The sequence below is a fragment of the Clarias gariepinus genome, chromosome 6 (assembly GCF_024256425.1).
Source record: "Clarias gariepinus isolate MV-2021 ecotype Netherlands chromosome 6, CGAR_prim_01v2, whole genome shotgun sequence".
NCBI lineage: Eukaryota > Metazoa > Chordata > Actinopteri > Siluriformes > Clariidae > Clarias > Clarias gariepinus.
Window position 1 is genome coordinate 39,447,920 of NC_071105.1, and position 16,529 is coordinate 39,464,448.

The 16,529-nt window shown below is 40.6% G+C and overlaps 1 protein-coding gene across 3 annotated transcripts in view; it reads left to right on the forward strand.

The window, feature by feature from the left end:
* The window catches only part of rptor (regulatory associated protein of MTOR, complex 1), a 92,531-nt gene that overhangs the window by 3,881 nt on the left and 72,121 nt on the right, over positions 1–16,529 (forward strand). For all 3 annotated transcript variants that reach the window (XM_053498009.1, XM_053498010.1, XM_053498012.1), the window contains exons 3-4: positions 7,388–7,490; positions 8,892–8,974. In XM_053498009.1, coding sequence (XP_053353984.1) covers positions 7,388–7,490; positions 8,892–8,974 — 186 coding nt within the window. The remainder of the gene's footprint in view (positions 1–7,387; positions 7,491–8,891; positions 8,975–16,529) is intronic.

Below are 16,529 nucleotides of genomic sequence, written 5' to 3' on the forward strand. Positions count from 1 at the left end.
GCATGACACACTACAGCTACACACTACTTTTACAGCGACAGCATGACACCCCAGCGATATGACATATTCATGTTCATAGTCACTTCATACAAACTTTAATAATTCTTTTGATTGTGTAAAGCTGCTTCGCGACAATATTAGTTGTTAAAAGCGCTATACAAATAAATTGAACATGACACACCACAGCGTCGTGACATGACACACTATGGCGACATGACACTAAAGTGACAACATAACACACTACAGTCACAGCATGACCATTACAGTGACATGACATGACCCCACAGTGACACCACAGTGACGTGACATGACACATCACTCTGACATGACACACTACAGCAACAACATGACAGCATGACACTACAGTTACATGACCATTACAACGACATCATGACTATTACAGTGACATGACACTACAACGACATGATATGAGACTAGAGTGACAGCATGACAACAACTGACGCACTTGATTGACATGCCAACATGTAAAACAACGCGTCACAGTGATGCAAAACCAAAGCTACATGCTAAGGTGTCGATAGGATGCAGGAATACATCACAAATCCCTTATTCAGAAATACCAAGTAGGATTAAGCTGCAGCTCTTGTATGCATAAGTAAGTGCACCCCAGGCATGACCTCTTCACTCGTCTGGCTCCGTGAAGATGTTTCAGTCTGACGGAAGGAAAGCCTCATATTCAGCATGACGCTCACACTCTCGCTCGTTAATCACTTCATGAGCTCCTGGAACACAATCAGCCGCCAGTGATGCGCAGGATGAAGAGGAATAACACAGCCGCCTTGATTTCCCATGATGCACATCATCATTTACAGCAACAACACCCAGGCCGCAGCAGTGAGAGCGCGGGAGCCGGGCAATAAATCACGAGCTCGCTGTTATTGCGGTATCAATAATGGCCTTTACACACTGTACATAAAACATAATCCTTATACAATCACTAATCACTGTGTTAGACACCAATGGGGTCGTGTTTACGGCCTGTTACCATGGTTACAGCAGTGCAGCCTAGCTAACGTGACTCAGCCTCGATTGATAAACGATAAAATCAGCAAAAATTCACCAACAAGAAAATATAACTGTGATAAAGAGCTTATGAAACTCATGAAGGTTAATTAGCTCAAGTCAGTTTCAAAGATGTAGCGAAGACACACCCACATTTTTATATATAGATATTTATCATTCTACATTTATTCCTCTTTCCTTTTTCTGTTCACATCAATTAATGTATTTATTATTAAGTCTTACTTTTTCCTTTTCTATCCTTTCACACCTTTTTTCTTCTTTCTCTTTCTTCCATTCATTTGTTTTATACTCTCTTTTTTTCTTAGTGTGTGTGTGTGTGTGTGTTTTTATACAGGATCGATACCCCTGTGTGTGTAACAGCTTTAATTTATAACATACAGAACAAATGGAATAATCGTTGATTATTGATCTGAATTTTCTGCAGTAAAGTTTAAGGAACCAAACCTTATGTTGGCTCGCTCCTTTATGGTTGCTATGGTAACGGCTATACTCAGAAAATAATACTGATTATGACCTACTGACCGCTCTGTAAGTTGTTGACGGTTCTGTAACATCGTCATTACTCTGAAACGAAATAATGTTTCTGTCCACTTGGTATATAGCGGCCGCTCTGTAGAAATACGGCAGCCATAAACTAATCTGGTTAGGATCTGTACCAAAGCAGGCGCGCTGTAAGATAACGGACGCTCTGTGGGATAATGGCCTCTTTGTTTGATGACGGCTGCTCTGTACGATCTCTGCCGCTCTGTATGATTGCAGCTGCTCTGTGTGATAACGGCCTCTCTGTCTAATTACGTCCACTCTGCAAGATACCAACCGATCTGCGAGATAGCGGCCGCTCTGTGTGATCACGGTGACTCTGTCTGATAGTGGCAGAGTCTGTACAGATTGACCATTAGTTTACAAATCACCCATTATTGAATGGGTGATTTGTAAACTAATGGTCAATCTGTAAGATAACAGCTGCTCTTTAGGATCACACACACTCTGTACGATCATGGCTGCTCTGGAAGATCACATATGCTCTGTACATTAACATTTGCTCTGTACATTAACGGTTGCTTTGTATGATCAAAGTCACACTGTAATAATAGGCGCTCTGTACTCTTACAGCCGCTCTGTAATAATAGCCACTCTGTACGATCACAGCCGCTCTGTGATAATGGCCGTTGTGTAATAATGGACCCTCTGTATGATCACAGCCGCTCCGTAATAATGGCCGTTCTATAATAATGGCCCCTCTGTACGATCACAGCCGCTCTGTAATAATAGCTGCTCTGTACGATCACAGCCACTCTGTAATAATAGCCGCTCTGTAATAATAGCCGCTCTGTAATAATAGCCCCTCTGTACGATCACAGACGCTCTGTAATAATGGCCGCTCTGGACAATCACAGCCGCTCTGTGATAATAGCTGCTCTGTACGATCACAGCTGCTCTGTAATAATAGTCGCTCTGTATGATCACATTTGCTCTGTAATAATAGCCGCTCTGTACGATCACAGCCACTAGGTAAAACTAGCCGCTCTGTACGATCACAACCGCTCTGTAAAAATAGCCGCTTTGTACGATCACAGCTGCTCTGTAATAAAAGTCGCTCTGTATGATCACATCTGCTCTGTAATAATAGCTGCTCTGTACAATCACGGCCGCTCTGTGATAATAGCTACTCTGTACGTTTACAGCCGCTTTGTAATAATAGCCGCTCTGTAATGATAGCTGCTCTGTAATAATAGTTGCTCTAATCATAGCCATTCTGTGCGATCACGGCCGCTCTGTAATAATAGCCACTTTGTATGCTCACAGCCGCTCTGTAATAATAGTTGCGCTGTACAATCACAGCCGTTCTGTATGATCACGAACGCTCTAAAAGATAATGGCCTGTCTGTACAATATTGAGTGATTTATTTATTTATTTTAGTAATGGTCAGTGTGTGTGTGATAAGGGCCGCTCTTCTCTGTACATTAACAGTCACTCTGTACTATCATGACTGCTCTGTAACCTGACATCAGCCCTATAGAGTAATGACCTCTCTGTGTGAGGTTGCGACCGCTCTGGCAGTTTTCTGACGGTTTTAAAATAAGAGTGTTCTTTACTGTAGATCTCTCAGGACTTTAAAAAAAGATATTCAATTTAAAATTAAACCAGATCGATTTTTTGCTTTAAAAACGAACTGTATTTTTTTTTTTTAAGGATTTTTATGGCGAGGCTACTGTGTGTGTGTGTGTGTATGTGTGTGTGTGTGTGTGTGTGTGTGTGTGTGTTTTCCTCATTAATGTGACATTATTTTACTGGTGTGTGTACTGTGAACTGAATGTTAATATGGGGGTGTTATAAAGGATCAATCTCTTTTTCTCTCTCTCTCTCTCTCTCACTCTCTCTCTCTCTCTCTCTCTCTCGCTCTGTGTGTGTGGGTGTGGGTGTGGGTGTGTGTGTGTGCGAGCGCGGTAATAGCTTTAATTTATTACATGCAGAATAAATGAAACAATCAGAGCACTCCGATCCAAAACTGGAGGGGAGAGAGAGAGAGAGAAGAAAAACTGAAATGCTTGAAAGGAAGAAGAGTGTTTTTAGGCAGGTCTTTCATCTTCAAGTCTTACACTGAGAAAAAAGAATGTATAGAAAGAAGGAAGAAAGCTTGAAAAAGAAAAGGAAAGAGAAACGAATAAAGAAAGAAAGAAATGTTGGTATGTGGAAAGGAATAAAGGATGACAAGAAAAAGATACAAGAGAACAGACAGACAGAGGACGGCAGGAAGAAAGGGAGGGAGGAAGGGAGGGATGGCACGAGGAAGAAAGACAGAAAAAGAGAGTGAAAGGAGCTGAAGAAAGGGGGGGGGGTGAGCAAACTGGGGTGAGAAAGAAGTAACCAGTGTAAATATAACTAAGACGAGGGAAAAAGGAGGAATATTAATAGGGGGAAAGGAAATGGTGGGACAGAGAAGAGAAGAGAAAGAAATTAAGTCAAAAATTAAAAAAGATATAAAAGTGTCAAAAGCGTGAAGAAAAGAGAGCGAAAGTTAAAGAGTAGAGGAGTGTCTTCCAGAGCAGGGCCCCCCGGACGCCCCGTGTCGAGTCTTAAATACTGAAGCTACTATTTTCACTCGTTTGTTTTTTCTGCGCAGTTGATTTATTCGCGATCAGCTCATCCCTCACGCTAAAGCTAAAGCCGAGCATTAATTAGCGCTTTATTGTGTTAATTGCTGAAGGATTGCGTGGCAGATTGTTCCAGATGTCGGGTTTGAGCGCGCGTCTCACCTCACGCAGCGTCGCTCCACCTTAACGATGTTTTAACGAGCTCTTAATGGCGGCTGTCGGGTCGTGCCGTGACGTCATTAGTGTCGTTAGCGATCCCAGGCGTGCTGCAGATGTGCGTTCGTCACCGGAGCGGATTCTGAAGCGTACCTTTGTTTATCGTACAGTGCTGTCCCTGTACAAACAGCTGCATCTAGTTCCAGATGTTTCTCTTCATCTCAGCTCCTCGTCATGTTCAGGACACTTTAGTTTAGTTTACTGGTGATTCGCCGATACACCGCACCGACCTCGGGGATCAAACCCAGCTTTCTGTCGCCCTCGTTAACACACACTCATTTTTTTTCTCATCTGGGACGAATGCTGGAGTGTAAAACCTCCTGAGGCTGATCTCCAGGAAGTACAGCAGCTTCTCAGGAGCATGTGACCTGAAACACCAGAACCATCAGAAATATCAGAGCCACGAAAAACATCAGAATTATCAGAAACACCAGAACCATCAGAAACATCAAAACCACCAGAACCTTCAGAAACATCAAAACCACCAGAAACATCAGTACCATCAAAAACATCAAAACCAAAAAAACATCAGAATCATCAGAACTATTTAGAACTATCCGAAATACCAGAACTATCAGAACCTTCAGAAACATATAAACCAGCAAAAACATCAGAAACATTAGAACCACCAAAACTATCAGAACCACCAAAAACACAAGAACTATCAAAACCTTCAGAAACACCAGAAACATTTAAACCACCGGCAACATCCATCTTTTTCTCACTCACAGGAAATTAATGAAGAGAAAAAAAACTAAAGAGTCAAAAAGAAAAAAATGGCTAAAGAAGTACAGTGGAACCTTGGATTGTGAATAACGCGGTTTGCAAATGTTCTGCAAGACGAGCAAAGATTTTTTTTAAATTTCAACTTTGAAAACAAGGTTAGGTATACGAGTACCGAGTATCATGTATCGCGCATGCGCATTTTGACGCCGAGAGTCACATGATCACAACTGAGCCAATGGTTGGAATTGTGGGTAATCGTCTCCGCTGCTGGGTCTTAGTGCGCGTCTCTTACTGGTATAATCAACATCCGTGCACGTGTACTGTTTACTATAACACTGTGACCGTGTGTGTGTGTGTGTGTGTGTGTGTGTGTGTGTGTGTGAAACATATTTTATTTTGTGTCTGTATGCGTGTGTGTACAGGCACGTGTAAAGCTAAAGCAAGTCGCATTAGAGAGGTTAAAGATCCATTTTCTCTCTCTGTATCAGCCTGCTTCTTGTGTCTGACACACACACACACACACACACACACACACACACACACACACACACACACACACACACAGACCCCTCCTACTTTCGCCTTCACAGACACACACACACTTTTTCTCTCTGCTCTACACAGAAACACTGCTCTGTTGTGATTCTTTTCAAAGGTAAACTGCAGGTTAATGTGTTTTATTTTTAATTTCCGTTAGTGTGTCGCTCAGTCGAGTGTCATTAGAGAGATTTTTTGTTCATTTTTCTGATAAAACAGTTTTTCCGTTGTGTGCACGCGCGTGAGTGAAAAGAGTGGAGGAAGGGTAACTGTGTAAGACAAGAAGGGGGAGAGGGGGGGCTTTACTTTAGATCCACACACACACACACACACACACACACAGACACACACACAACAGAAACACTTATCTGTCGGGATTTATTTTTACTTTTTTTAAGGTACAGTGCAGGTTAATTTGTTTTATTTTTACTTACTATTTTGTGGCAATTATTTTTATGTATTTTTTCTGCGGCTGCGGAACAAATAATTCGAGGTTTTATTATTTCTTTTTGGGAAAATTTGATTTTTTTTTTTTTTTTTTTTTAAATATGAGTGAATGAATTATGCTCGTAATCCAAGGTTCCAATTTAATAAAATCATGAAAGAAAAAAAATGCCAAATGGCTAAATTAAGAGGAAATGGGGAAAAAAAGAAAGTAAGCAAAAGTAAGTAAGAATGAAACAACTAAATAAAGAAGTAAAGAAATAAATGAATAAGAAGAGAAAGCAAGACTAACAAAATTAAAATGACTAACGAAAGAAAAAAGTGAATGAGCTAAAAGACTAAAGAAAGAATTAAACCTTACAGAAGGGGAATTTTAAGGAGAACAAATTAAGTGTGAAAAAGAGAAGGAAAAAAAAACTAAAGAGAAATGTGAAGAATGTGATCAAAGTCGAAGAACAACTAAAATAACAATAACAATAAAAAAAGGGTGAGAGTGAGAACTAAACAAATAAAAGTGTAAACATAAAGAGAAAGAGGAGTAGGGTGTGAAAGTCATGGATTAAGAAATAGAAAGCTTGAAGATTAGATAGATCTGGAATAAAAGGAAGGGGCGGGACTAAGGGGTGTGTGTATTCCTTCTGTGGCTCTAATTGGCTGAAGTGAAAGTCCGTCTCCTCGCTGGAGGTCAGAGAGACGAGAGCAGCGTGTTGGATGATGAGCTTTTAGCCGTGTGTGTGTGTGTGTGTGTGTGTGTGTGTGTGTGTGTGTGTGTGTGTGTGTGTGATGCAGTGCTGAGAGCGCTGTGCAGATAATTGAGGCTCTTCTCGGCTCCTGAGCGCTCGTAAAGTGACTATAAACCTAAAACACGCGCCGAGGTGACGACGAGCCAAATGGACCATAATGGCTTTAAAATGCCCAGTGATGTGCTGCTGCTGTCAGAGCGCCCACCGCCGTGTGTGTGTGTGTGTGTGTGTGTGTGTGTGTGTGTGTGTGTGTGTGTGTGTGTGTGTGTGTGTTTGCTTTGGTAAAAGTTTTACTTCTGTAGGTTTAGCAGTTATATTATATTGTGGTCGTCCATCTTTGTTTCCTGGAACTCTGCCGCCATGGCAACAGCAGCTGTCAATCAAACTAAACTGCTGGGCACTCCAGTGTGTGTGTGTGCGTGTTATTAATAACAAGCATGACTTCTAAACTGTTTTATTACGTTATTTTAAAGTTTTTAATGAAACATTTTGTAAAATATGTTTTAAATAATCGCTAATTGTTATTTATTTGTTATTGGTATTTATTATCTCTCTCTGTCTCTCTCTCTCTCTCTCTGTAGATGAAGACGGTGAGCGTTGCACTCGTCCTCTGCCTGAACGTGGGGGTCGACCCCCCTGACGTGGTGAAGACGTCACCCTGCGCCAGACTCGAGTGCTGGATAGGTAAACATCCTCTCCGTCCCTTCATCCCTCTATCCATCTGTCCGTCCCCCGGCCCATCCGTCCTCATTTCTCTCATCATCCTTATGCTCGTCTGTCCATAAATCAATCCGTCCGTTTCACTCCCGAAGCCGTAAAGCCTCTCACGCTGTGTTTATTCACCACACCTCCGTTTCCAGTTTAATCCATCTGTCCATCATTTCAGCCTTCCATTCATCCCTCAGTCCGTCCATCGACTGTTAAGTCAGATTGATTGTGCAGATTGTCTGGTGGGCTGTCCATCAGTATATCAGTCTGTCTGTCCATCAGTGTATCAGTCTGTCCGTCCATTCATCCATCTGTCCATCTACAACACTGGAAATAACATTAACTCATATTCACCGGCCTTTAAACCATCCTGTGATCCATCCATCCCTCTATTTGATATACTTTATATCTGTCTGTTTATCCATTCATCCATCCCTCCATTTGTCTGTCTTTTAATTTGTTTGTCCCTTTAACCATCCCCACATCTGTCAATATCATATATTAATCCATTGATTTTATGCATTCAGCATATATTCCACCGTTCATTTCTCCCAAACATCTCCCATCCATCCATCCATCCATCCCTCATCCAGCCATTTATCCATGAGTTCCTCCATCATTTCATTTACTCCATCAGTCGTATCTTAATCTATTAATTGCCCCACCCTTCAGTCCCAGACATTTATCTACACATCGGTTGAGATATATTTTGGTCTCTTAAGTCTGTTCATCCATCTACACGTCCATTATTCCTCCCAAATGTCCATCCGTCCGTCTATCCATGTGTTCATGGCCGGCGTGTGAAACAGGAGTCGTGAGGTATTGATTTATAACACCACACAGCAGAATTTAATTTCATTTCCTTTTCTTTATTTTAGGTTAATTTAATCAGCGGTTTTAATTGTAGTTGTTTGCTTAAAACACACTAACATTCCAGAGACGTAATAAACCGAATGCATGATCGATATTAATGTCCATCCTGACACTCGTTAACTATGTGATGGAATTAAAAACGGCCCTCGTGCTCGCGTTCAGGAATGAGATTTCTATTGGGGAATTATAATGTGTTGACCCGCGCGGTTTCCTTTTATGACTGTTTTTATGACGCTGTTTGTAGAGTTGTGTCTGAAAGCCACTGAAACTCCAATTGCGTGGACTTTATTCTTCCGTTGCCTCAACACTGATTGGTTTGTTTATTCGGGAGCCGCGTTTGATTCGTTTGTAGTGTTTTTACCTCAAGATATAACGACGTGTTAATTGCCGTCTCACGTCTCGACTGGGTGATGCGAGCTGTCTGACGTGTAATTACTCATAACGTGAATGATGCTGATGAATCGTAGTGTATAATGTGAGTGTGTGTATTTGTGTTGTGTCCAGATCCTCTCTCGATGAGTCCGCAGAAAGCTCTGGAGACGATCGGGGCGAATCTGCAGAAACAGTACGAGAACTGGCAACCCAGGGTGAGTGACACAGTAAACAATAATAATAATAATAATAATGCTTTATACTGAGAGTTGTCTTAATAGACACATCATTCAAGACACAAACGTATATTTGCTGCATGGTGAATATTTAGTCTTGTGCAAAAGTTTGCGCACCCCATAGGAAATAAAATATAGTTTATTAAGTGTTTATGTCAGAACGGTGATTATCCCAATAGTATTGGAACTGAATCATAACTTAAATTTTAATATGTGCTCAACTGAATCATTTCAGTGCTGAAATCATTTTGTTGCTTAACCGAGACCTTTTTAGTACTGAACTGAAACTTTTGGTGCTAAACTGAATCATTTTGGTATTGAACTGAATCATTTTGGTATTGAACTGAATCATTTTGGTATTGAACTGAATCATTTAAGTGATAAACCGAATCATATTGGTACTGAACTGACTTTAATTCAGTTTTGTTTGTATAGCGCTTTTAACAATTGGCACTGTCCCAAAGCAGCTTTACACAATCAAAAGAATTATTTAAGTTTGTGTGGAATTTGAATGTGTATGAATCAAAAACTGAATCAGTTTTGGTACTGAACTGTCCTGAATCCAATCATTTCAAAACTAAACTGAATCATTTCAGTTGTGAACCGAATCACTCCAGTTCTAAACTGAATCACTTCAGGTAAGTGAGTTTAATATCAGTTCTGAACCAAATCACTTCTGTGCTGAACTTGAGTCATATTGGTGCTAAACCGAATCACTTCGGAGATGTGCTGAAGAATTTCAGTGCATATTTTGAATCATTTTAAATCCTGAACTGAATCGTATTAATGCTGAAAGTGAATCACATCAGATCAGTGACGTACTGCAGTAAATCATTCCTGTGTGAACGCTATTGTTCTTGGTATAAAACAGGGTTGTAACATCCTGCAGGTAGTAGTATCTCATCTGAGCTGCTACACACACACACACACACACACAAGCGTGCCATCCCTTGAGATCAGGCTTGTTTTGCCAAACTCATTGTACATCGACATTTCTCTCCCTCTCTCTCTCTCTCTCTCTCTCTCTCTCTCTCCATTTTTCCCTCTTTACCCTCTCGTCTGCCGGCTGCTTCTTTGACATTTTCACACGTTTTTTTTTTTCCTTTTTATTGTGTTTTGTTCCAGCGTTCGATCCTCCTGCACGTGCGGTGCATTTTTACACTCCGTCACAGCGCCGTCCTTTAATAAACTCACTGTCTGTAAATCTACAGCTGTTGTCGTATTATAGCCACGAGTCCTGATTCTGTACGTCCTCACGTTTGTGTCAGGAGCTTTACACGGTTTGTTTTAAATCAGTGATCTTGTGGGCGTGTCTTGTCTTTGCTTTGTGGGCGTGTCTCTTCTATAATAAGACACATAAAATGCTATTTGGGACGGTGACGGCATGAAATAAATATTTATTTACGACTTTATTAGCTTTACGTCTCATATTTAACAGCAGAATCCCGTCCTGTCCCTTTCCGTGTCTCCTCACCTCTGTGTCTGGGATATTATAATGAGCCCGGGTCATGTGACCACATGCTTGGATATTCTAATGATACCTGTGTGTCGTCTTGCTGGTGGTTGGGGGCCGCGGGACGTTATCTGGTTCCACGCAGGCTGTTAGTGAGGAATCAGAGTTTAAAATCTCGTCCAGCTTTCAGAAAAATAAATAAATAAAAAAATCAAACCAACAGATTTCTCATGAATTATTGATGAGGTCGCTTTTAAAGTGACTTACAGCCGAGACGGAAATCAGATATACACACACACACAGAGAGGAGGTGATGAGGCTGGGATTCAAACCCACAGCGTTCTGCTTCACTAGCCTTCATCATCATCATCATCATCATCATCAAGTGGTGTTTGTCGTTCTTAATCTCAGGTTATTGTCAGAAATGAAAAAATTAAAGGGGACACGGGAGCAATTCTCATGGGCAGACACACACACACGCACACACACACACACACACACACGCACACACACACAGATGCAGCAGGTGGGAACCGGTGGACTTTTCAGAAACACATTAGGTCTTTAAAAGCCTCGTGGCCGAATCAGGGTTTTTTCCTCCTCCTCCTCCTCCTCCTCTGCTGAAATCGTTTTTATGAATTATTAATAATCTCAGTTCTGCTGTTATATTTCACCGATCAGAGAGAGGGAGAGAAACGGAAAGAAAGCAATGGAGAGAGACGGAGAGTGAGAGACGGAAAGGCAGAGAGAGAAAGAGTCAAGGAGCGAGAGAGAGACAGGAAGCAAGGAGTAAAAGAAAAAAGAAGAATATAACTAAGGAGGAATGAAAGGGAGGCATAGAGGAAGGAGAGGAAGACAGAGAGAGAGAGAGAGAAAAGGAATGGAGGGAAAGAATGAGCAAGACAGACAGAGAGAGAGAGAGAGAGAGAGCAGAGTGAAAAGAGAGATAAAAGGGGAAAGAAAGGAGTGAGGGATGAGGTGGAGGAAAAGAGGGAGAGATGAGGATGAGTGGAGGAAATGACAAGAAGGGAAAGAGTAGCATGAAAGAAAACTAAAGAAAAAAGAGGGAGGAATGAGAGGAGAGAGTGATGTGAGGGAAAAATGAGTGGAGGAGAAAGGGAGAGGGAAAGAAAGGATAGTGTGTGTGGAGAAGGAAAGGAAGAAAGAAAAAGAATGAATGAACAAACGAGAGAAAATTAGACCAATAGAAAGAAAGAAAGAATGAAAAAAGAGAAGTAGTGAAAGAGGAAGAGAAGAACAAGAGGAAAGGAATGGAACAAGTGATAGAGAGTGTGGGAGAGAATAAAGAGATGGAAAACAGACTGAATGAGAGAGAGAGATATGAATGAGGCGATGGAGTGAAGTGACGCAGGAGAGTGAATGAGGGTGAGAGACGGGATGGAGGAGGGAAAGACAGAGGGATGAATCAGGCCAAGAAAAAAAGAGAAGTGGAAAGAGATGGAGTTGATGAGAGAAAGAGGAGCAAAAACATGAGGGAAGAAAATGAGAAAAGAGAAACAGGAGAAAGAAAATGAAGAAAATATATATATATATGTTTTTTAATTAATTAAAAAAATAAAGTAAAAGAAACAAATAAATAAATAATAACAGCTTACAAAAATAAACAAAAAAAATCTATATTTACCATCAATTTAGAGAAAATATTAAATCAAACAAAACATGAAAGTTATAAATGAAAAATTAAACATAAAAATGTTGGAGAAAATGTCAAAAAATGACTAGAATAGAAATGAAGAATTTAAAATAAGAGAATTAGTATAAAAAAAGTTAAATAAAAAAATCATGAAATAATTTTATATATAGTTATAATTTTATACAAAAAATCTGCTTATAATTAAATTTTGGAGTTTTGTTCTAAACATGTAAATACATATTTACTTAACTGTGACTTTTCTAACTTTTTTTTTTAGGAATAGATTAAGTGATTAAGTTTTATTTTTTTTCTTCATTTTACTATATCTGTTGTTATTTTGTATTTATTAGGGTTGGGTATTGTTTGGGTTTTTACGAGCCCGGAGCCAAATCAATAGTTTTAAAACAGCACATTGACTGAACCGATACTTGAAAAAAAAAGAACTAAACAAAGGTTGATAACATTAAAGAACTTTAAAGGCTTTTTATAAAAAAAAATAATATGCAATACATTTAAAGTATAAAGTATAAATAAATGTAAGTGGATACAAAGCACAACTAATGTAGCAACTAATTACAGTTCAACTCCAATAACAGTAAACTTCTCCGTACGCTAGTGATGTCGGGTATTTTTCCAACCCGCGGGTCCCGATTTTATGAAATTATTTGGCCCGCCCCAGCCCGCCGCGCACCACTGAATCTATTTTTACGCCCCGCCCCGCCCGTCCCCGCCCCCCACCCGCGACCATAAAATAGACATACTAGGCGTTGTAATTCAAATGAAAACAGCCTTTATTTCAGCCTGAACGTGCTCGGAAACATCGTCCTGTAAACCGGCAATAACATATGATTATGAATATGAACGATAAATCAGGTTATATTAATAACAAGATAATGATACACATTTTAAACATTTACAAAGCACCGTTTGTATTCTAGGATAAACAATTATTTATTTTAGATTTATATAGGGCAGGCCTACAGTTTACAGCCTACGCTAAATAACACACGGAAATGTTCAGTTAGCGTTTTTACGTTCGCCGTGCAAAAAAAATGATGTAAATTCCCGACCTCAATTTCTCCCGCGCCTCATCTTCCATCTTCACTTTAAAAAATACCCAACACTAGTATTTATTTATGTAACTGTGTTTTTGAGAATCGCCTGCTTCTAATCAGATTTAGTGGTTTTTTTTTTTAACAATAGATTTTTTTTAACAGTACGTTTAGTGATGAATCTGTTTTTGTTTGTTTGTTTGTGATGTTAAACCGGTCGCTCCAGGGTTTCTGTGCTCGAGGCGTCTTAGCCTGAAGGATGAACTTAATACAACAAATAAATGAGGAACAAAAGAGAAAGGCTGTCCTGGGACATTTTACAGGAACTAAGTGTTTCTTGAGCCTCATGAGGGCTGTGTCGATTGGCAAATACACACACACACATACACACACACAACACACACACACACTGCTCCCTGTTGACTCGTAACTCTTGTTGTAAATTTAATGCCCTCGATTGAGGATGTCACTAATCGTAATGGATCAATGATGATTATATCCTCACCCTGCTCACACACACACACACACACTCCCTTATTCACTACTTCCAGTTAACCCACTGATACACACCCCAGGAGGAAACACTCGACCCCCCCCACCTCTCTCCATTGATTTCTGTTGAGAATCTTTTTATCGCGCGACTGAACCCAATTATCACCTGCACTGATTTCCGTTTGCGTTGGAGCTCATTAGAGAGCCGACTCGCGCTAATGGCTCGGGCCGGAGAGTCTCCGTAATCAGGCTCAGGAAATCCACACGTCCACTTTTCTCACTCATTATTAATAATTACGTCAGGGGCTTTTACACCAGGGTTAATTTTTCTTTTTCCTTTTTTTTTTTTTTTCCTTTTCCCAGTAATTTTCTACCGTGGAAGAGAAATCCTCTGTACTTTAATCCGCTTATTACCTCTCCATCTAATTACTGATTATTTCTATTGATTATGAACAGACACAGCGGCTCGTCCCCGTCACATGAGACGACTCGTCTGCGCTCATCCGTCTCTGGGTTTCTGCAGCCGCCTTTAGTGGAGAAAAAATAAAATTTAAGAAATAGAAAAAAAAGAATTGTTGCAAATCCTGAAACTAATGGACTTATTAGGATAATGAAAAAAACATTATTAAAAAAGGTGTTTTTATTATTTATTTGTTTGTATAGTTTTGTAAAAAAAATTAATATTATTTTTATATTTGTTTGCTGTAAACAAAAAAAGAAGTGTAATGATATGATAAAAAAATAGTCATGTACTTGGACGTCCTCGTCTAATTTATTAGGGTCTCAAAGCCTCGTCTGGTCAGTCTAACGTGTAAACGTTTAAAGTTGATAATTTTTTTTTTTACATTTTGCGTAACGTGACTCTAGCCCCCCCCCCCCCCCCCCAATCTACTTTCAATAATTGATGCGTTAAAACCAAATTTAATCTGGATGATTGTTGAATATGCAAACTTTGCTCGGTCACATGACTCGGGTTCGTTATAATAACTGAGTTTAAACAACATCTGACACGTGGGAACGGTTTTTGTCGTGAGGACGAGACCTAGAGCGTTCTCACATTAGCGTCCCGGGAGCGTTTCCGAGAATACTCAACCGCACGATTTTTATCGCCATCGATTTCTTCTTTTTTAATAACGTCTCTCAAACTGACTAGGTGCACACTGCCACCTGCTGTATTGAAGAGAGAAACTATCGTTTCTGGGCACGGTACAAATCAGTCGTATGTAATGTAAAAAGGTTCGTAAAGACGTTTGTACAGAGAAGTGATTTGTAATGTTTTTATGCACTTCAGATTAAATTATTTAAGCGGATGCTAATGTGAAGAATCATAATTATTTAAAAATAAAAAATCTGGTTTTGGAAAATTCCATAAAGTCAATCTTCACGTTCCAGGTGTTCAGAGTCGTGTGAGTGTAATTTCTGTCGAGGTCACGCCATACGGAGGCATTCGCGTCCGGAGTCACCCCCGGGAAATGCTCCAGGAGCGGATAAAAACCTCCTGGTGGACAAATCGTGACGCTCTGATAAAACTCTGGGATCATTTCCTACATTTTAGGCGAGTCACGGAATAAACCGATGATTTTACAGGATGTCAGGCGTTTAAGGGAGGACAAAAGGAATAAAAACTGAAGAAGGTTTTTAGAGGCTAGGTGTGCCGGAGGACGTGGGAGTGAGAGTTCAGGAGGACGCGAGTGTGAGAGGAAGCAGGACGAGAAGATGGAACAAGTAGGAGGACGGAAGCTTTTCCTTTCCTCCTTTATCTCCTGAAGGGAGGGACGAGATGCAGGAGACGCTGCTGTCTTTCCTCGAGCGCTTGCCAGAAAACCATCCCACACACTCACTCTCTCACACACACACACACAAACCACAGGCTGTTTATGACATTTTCCAAACAGATATGATTAAGTGGATCAAAGGGATTAAGCAGGTTTGTGTTAATGGGATTGAGGACGGATAAAGTGGAGGATGACGGATCGACGTCTTTTGTCTAAACACAGCAGACGGCTCTCGCCATCGAGAGCAAAAACCACGATGTGTCACAACACACACCGTCCCGGAACACATCGCCTCCAACCAGACCACGCCGCCTCGGAACACACGCCGCCTCGGAACACGCGCCGCCTCAACATACAACATCTCAGAACACGCCGCCTCGGAACACACGCCGTCTGGACGCATGCTGTCTCGTCGCACAACCCGTCTCATCACACACCAACTCAAAACACGCCGTCCCATCGCATGTCATCTTAACACACACCTTCTCTAAAAACCCGTGTCCAAACTTGCCCCATATAAACACTTGGCGTCTCACTCAAGTCACCTAATTTCTCTCCAAACCCTCTAAAGGAAAAAAACATCAAAAGCCGAGTGTTTTTATTTGTTTTCAGGTAGCAGCAAAAAAAAAATGATTTCATACTTAGAGATTTGAATACTGTCAGTATTTCCATATTTTCTACCATTTATTTATTTATTTCCGTGTAAGGAAGGAGTCTCCAGTGTCGGTAGCAGAGAGAACGTTTTTCGACGTGTTGCGGTTCTCGTCTCGTCTTGCGTTTCATTAAATAGACAGAGAGAAACAGAACGACTGGGGACGCGTGTGTAGAGCTGCGGGAGGAAAACTTGTTTCGCTTTAAGGTTTTTCGCCTCATTACAGTGTCATGTCCTTGATTATTTTTAAATAACAGCAATACACACACACACACACACACACACCATCATCTCGGATTTATTGTTTTCATGACCTTGTGTAACGTTAACGGGTGATTGGTTTATTTATTAATGAATAAATGTATTTATTTAAAACGTCTCGCATGAATAGTTCATGAAAAGGAAATCCTGTAAATCCTGGGTGAACCCCTGAACGCCACAAGGCTTCCTCACACA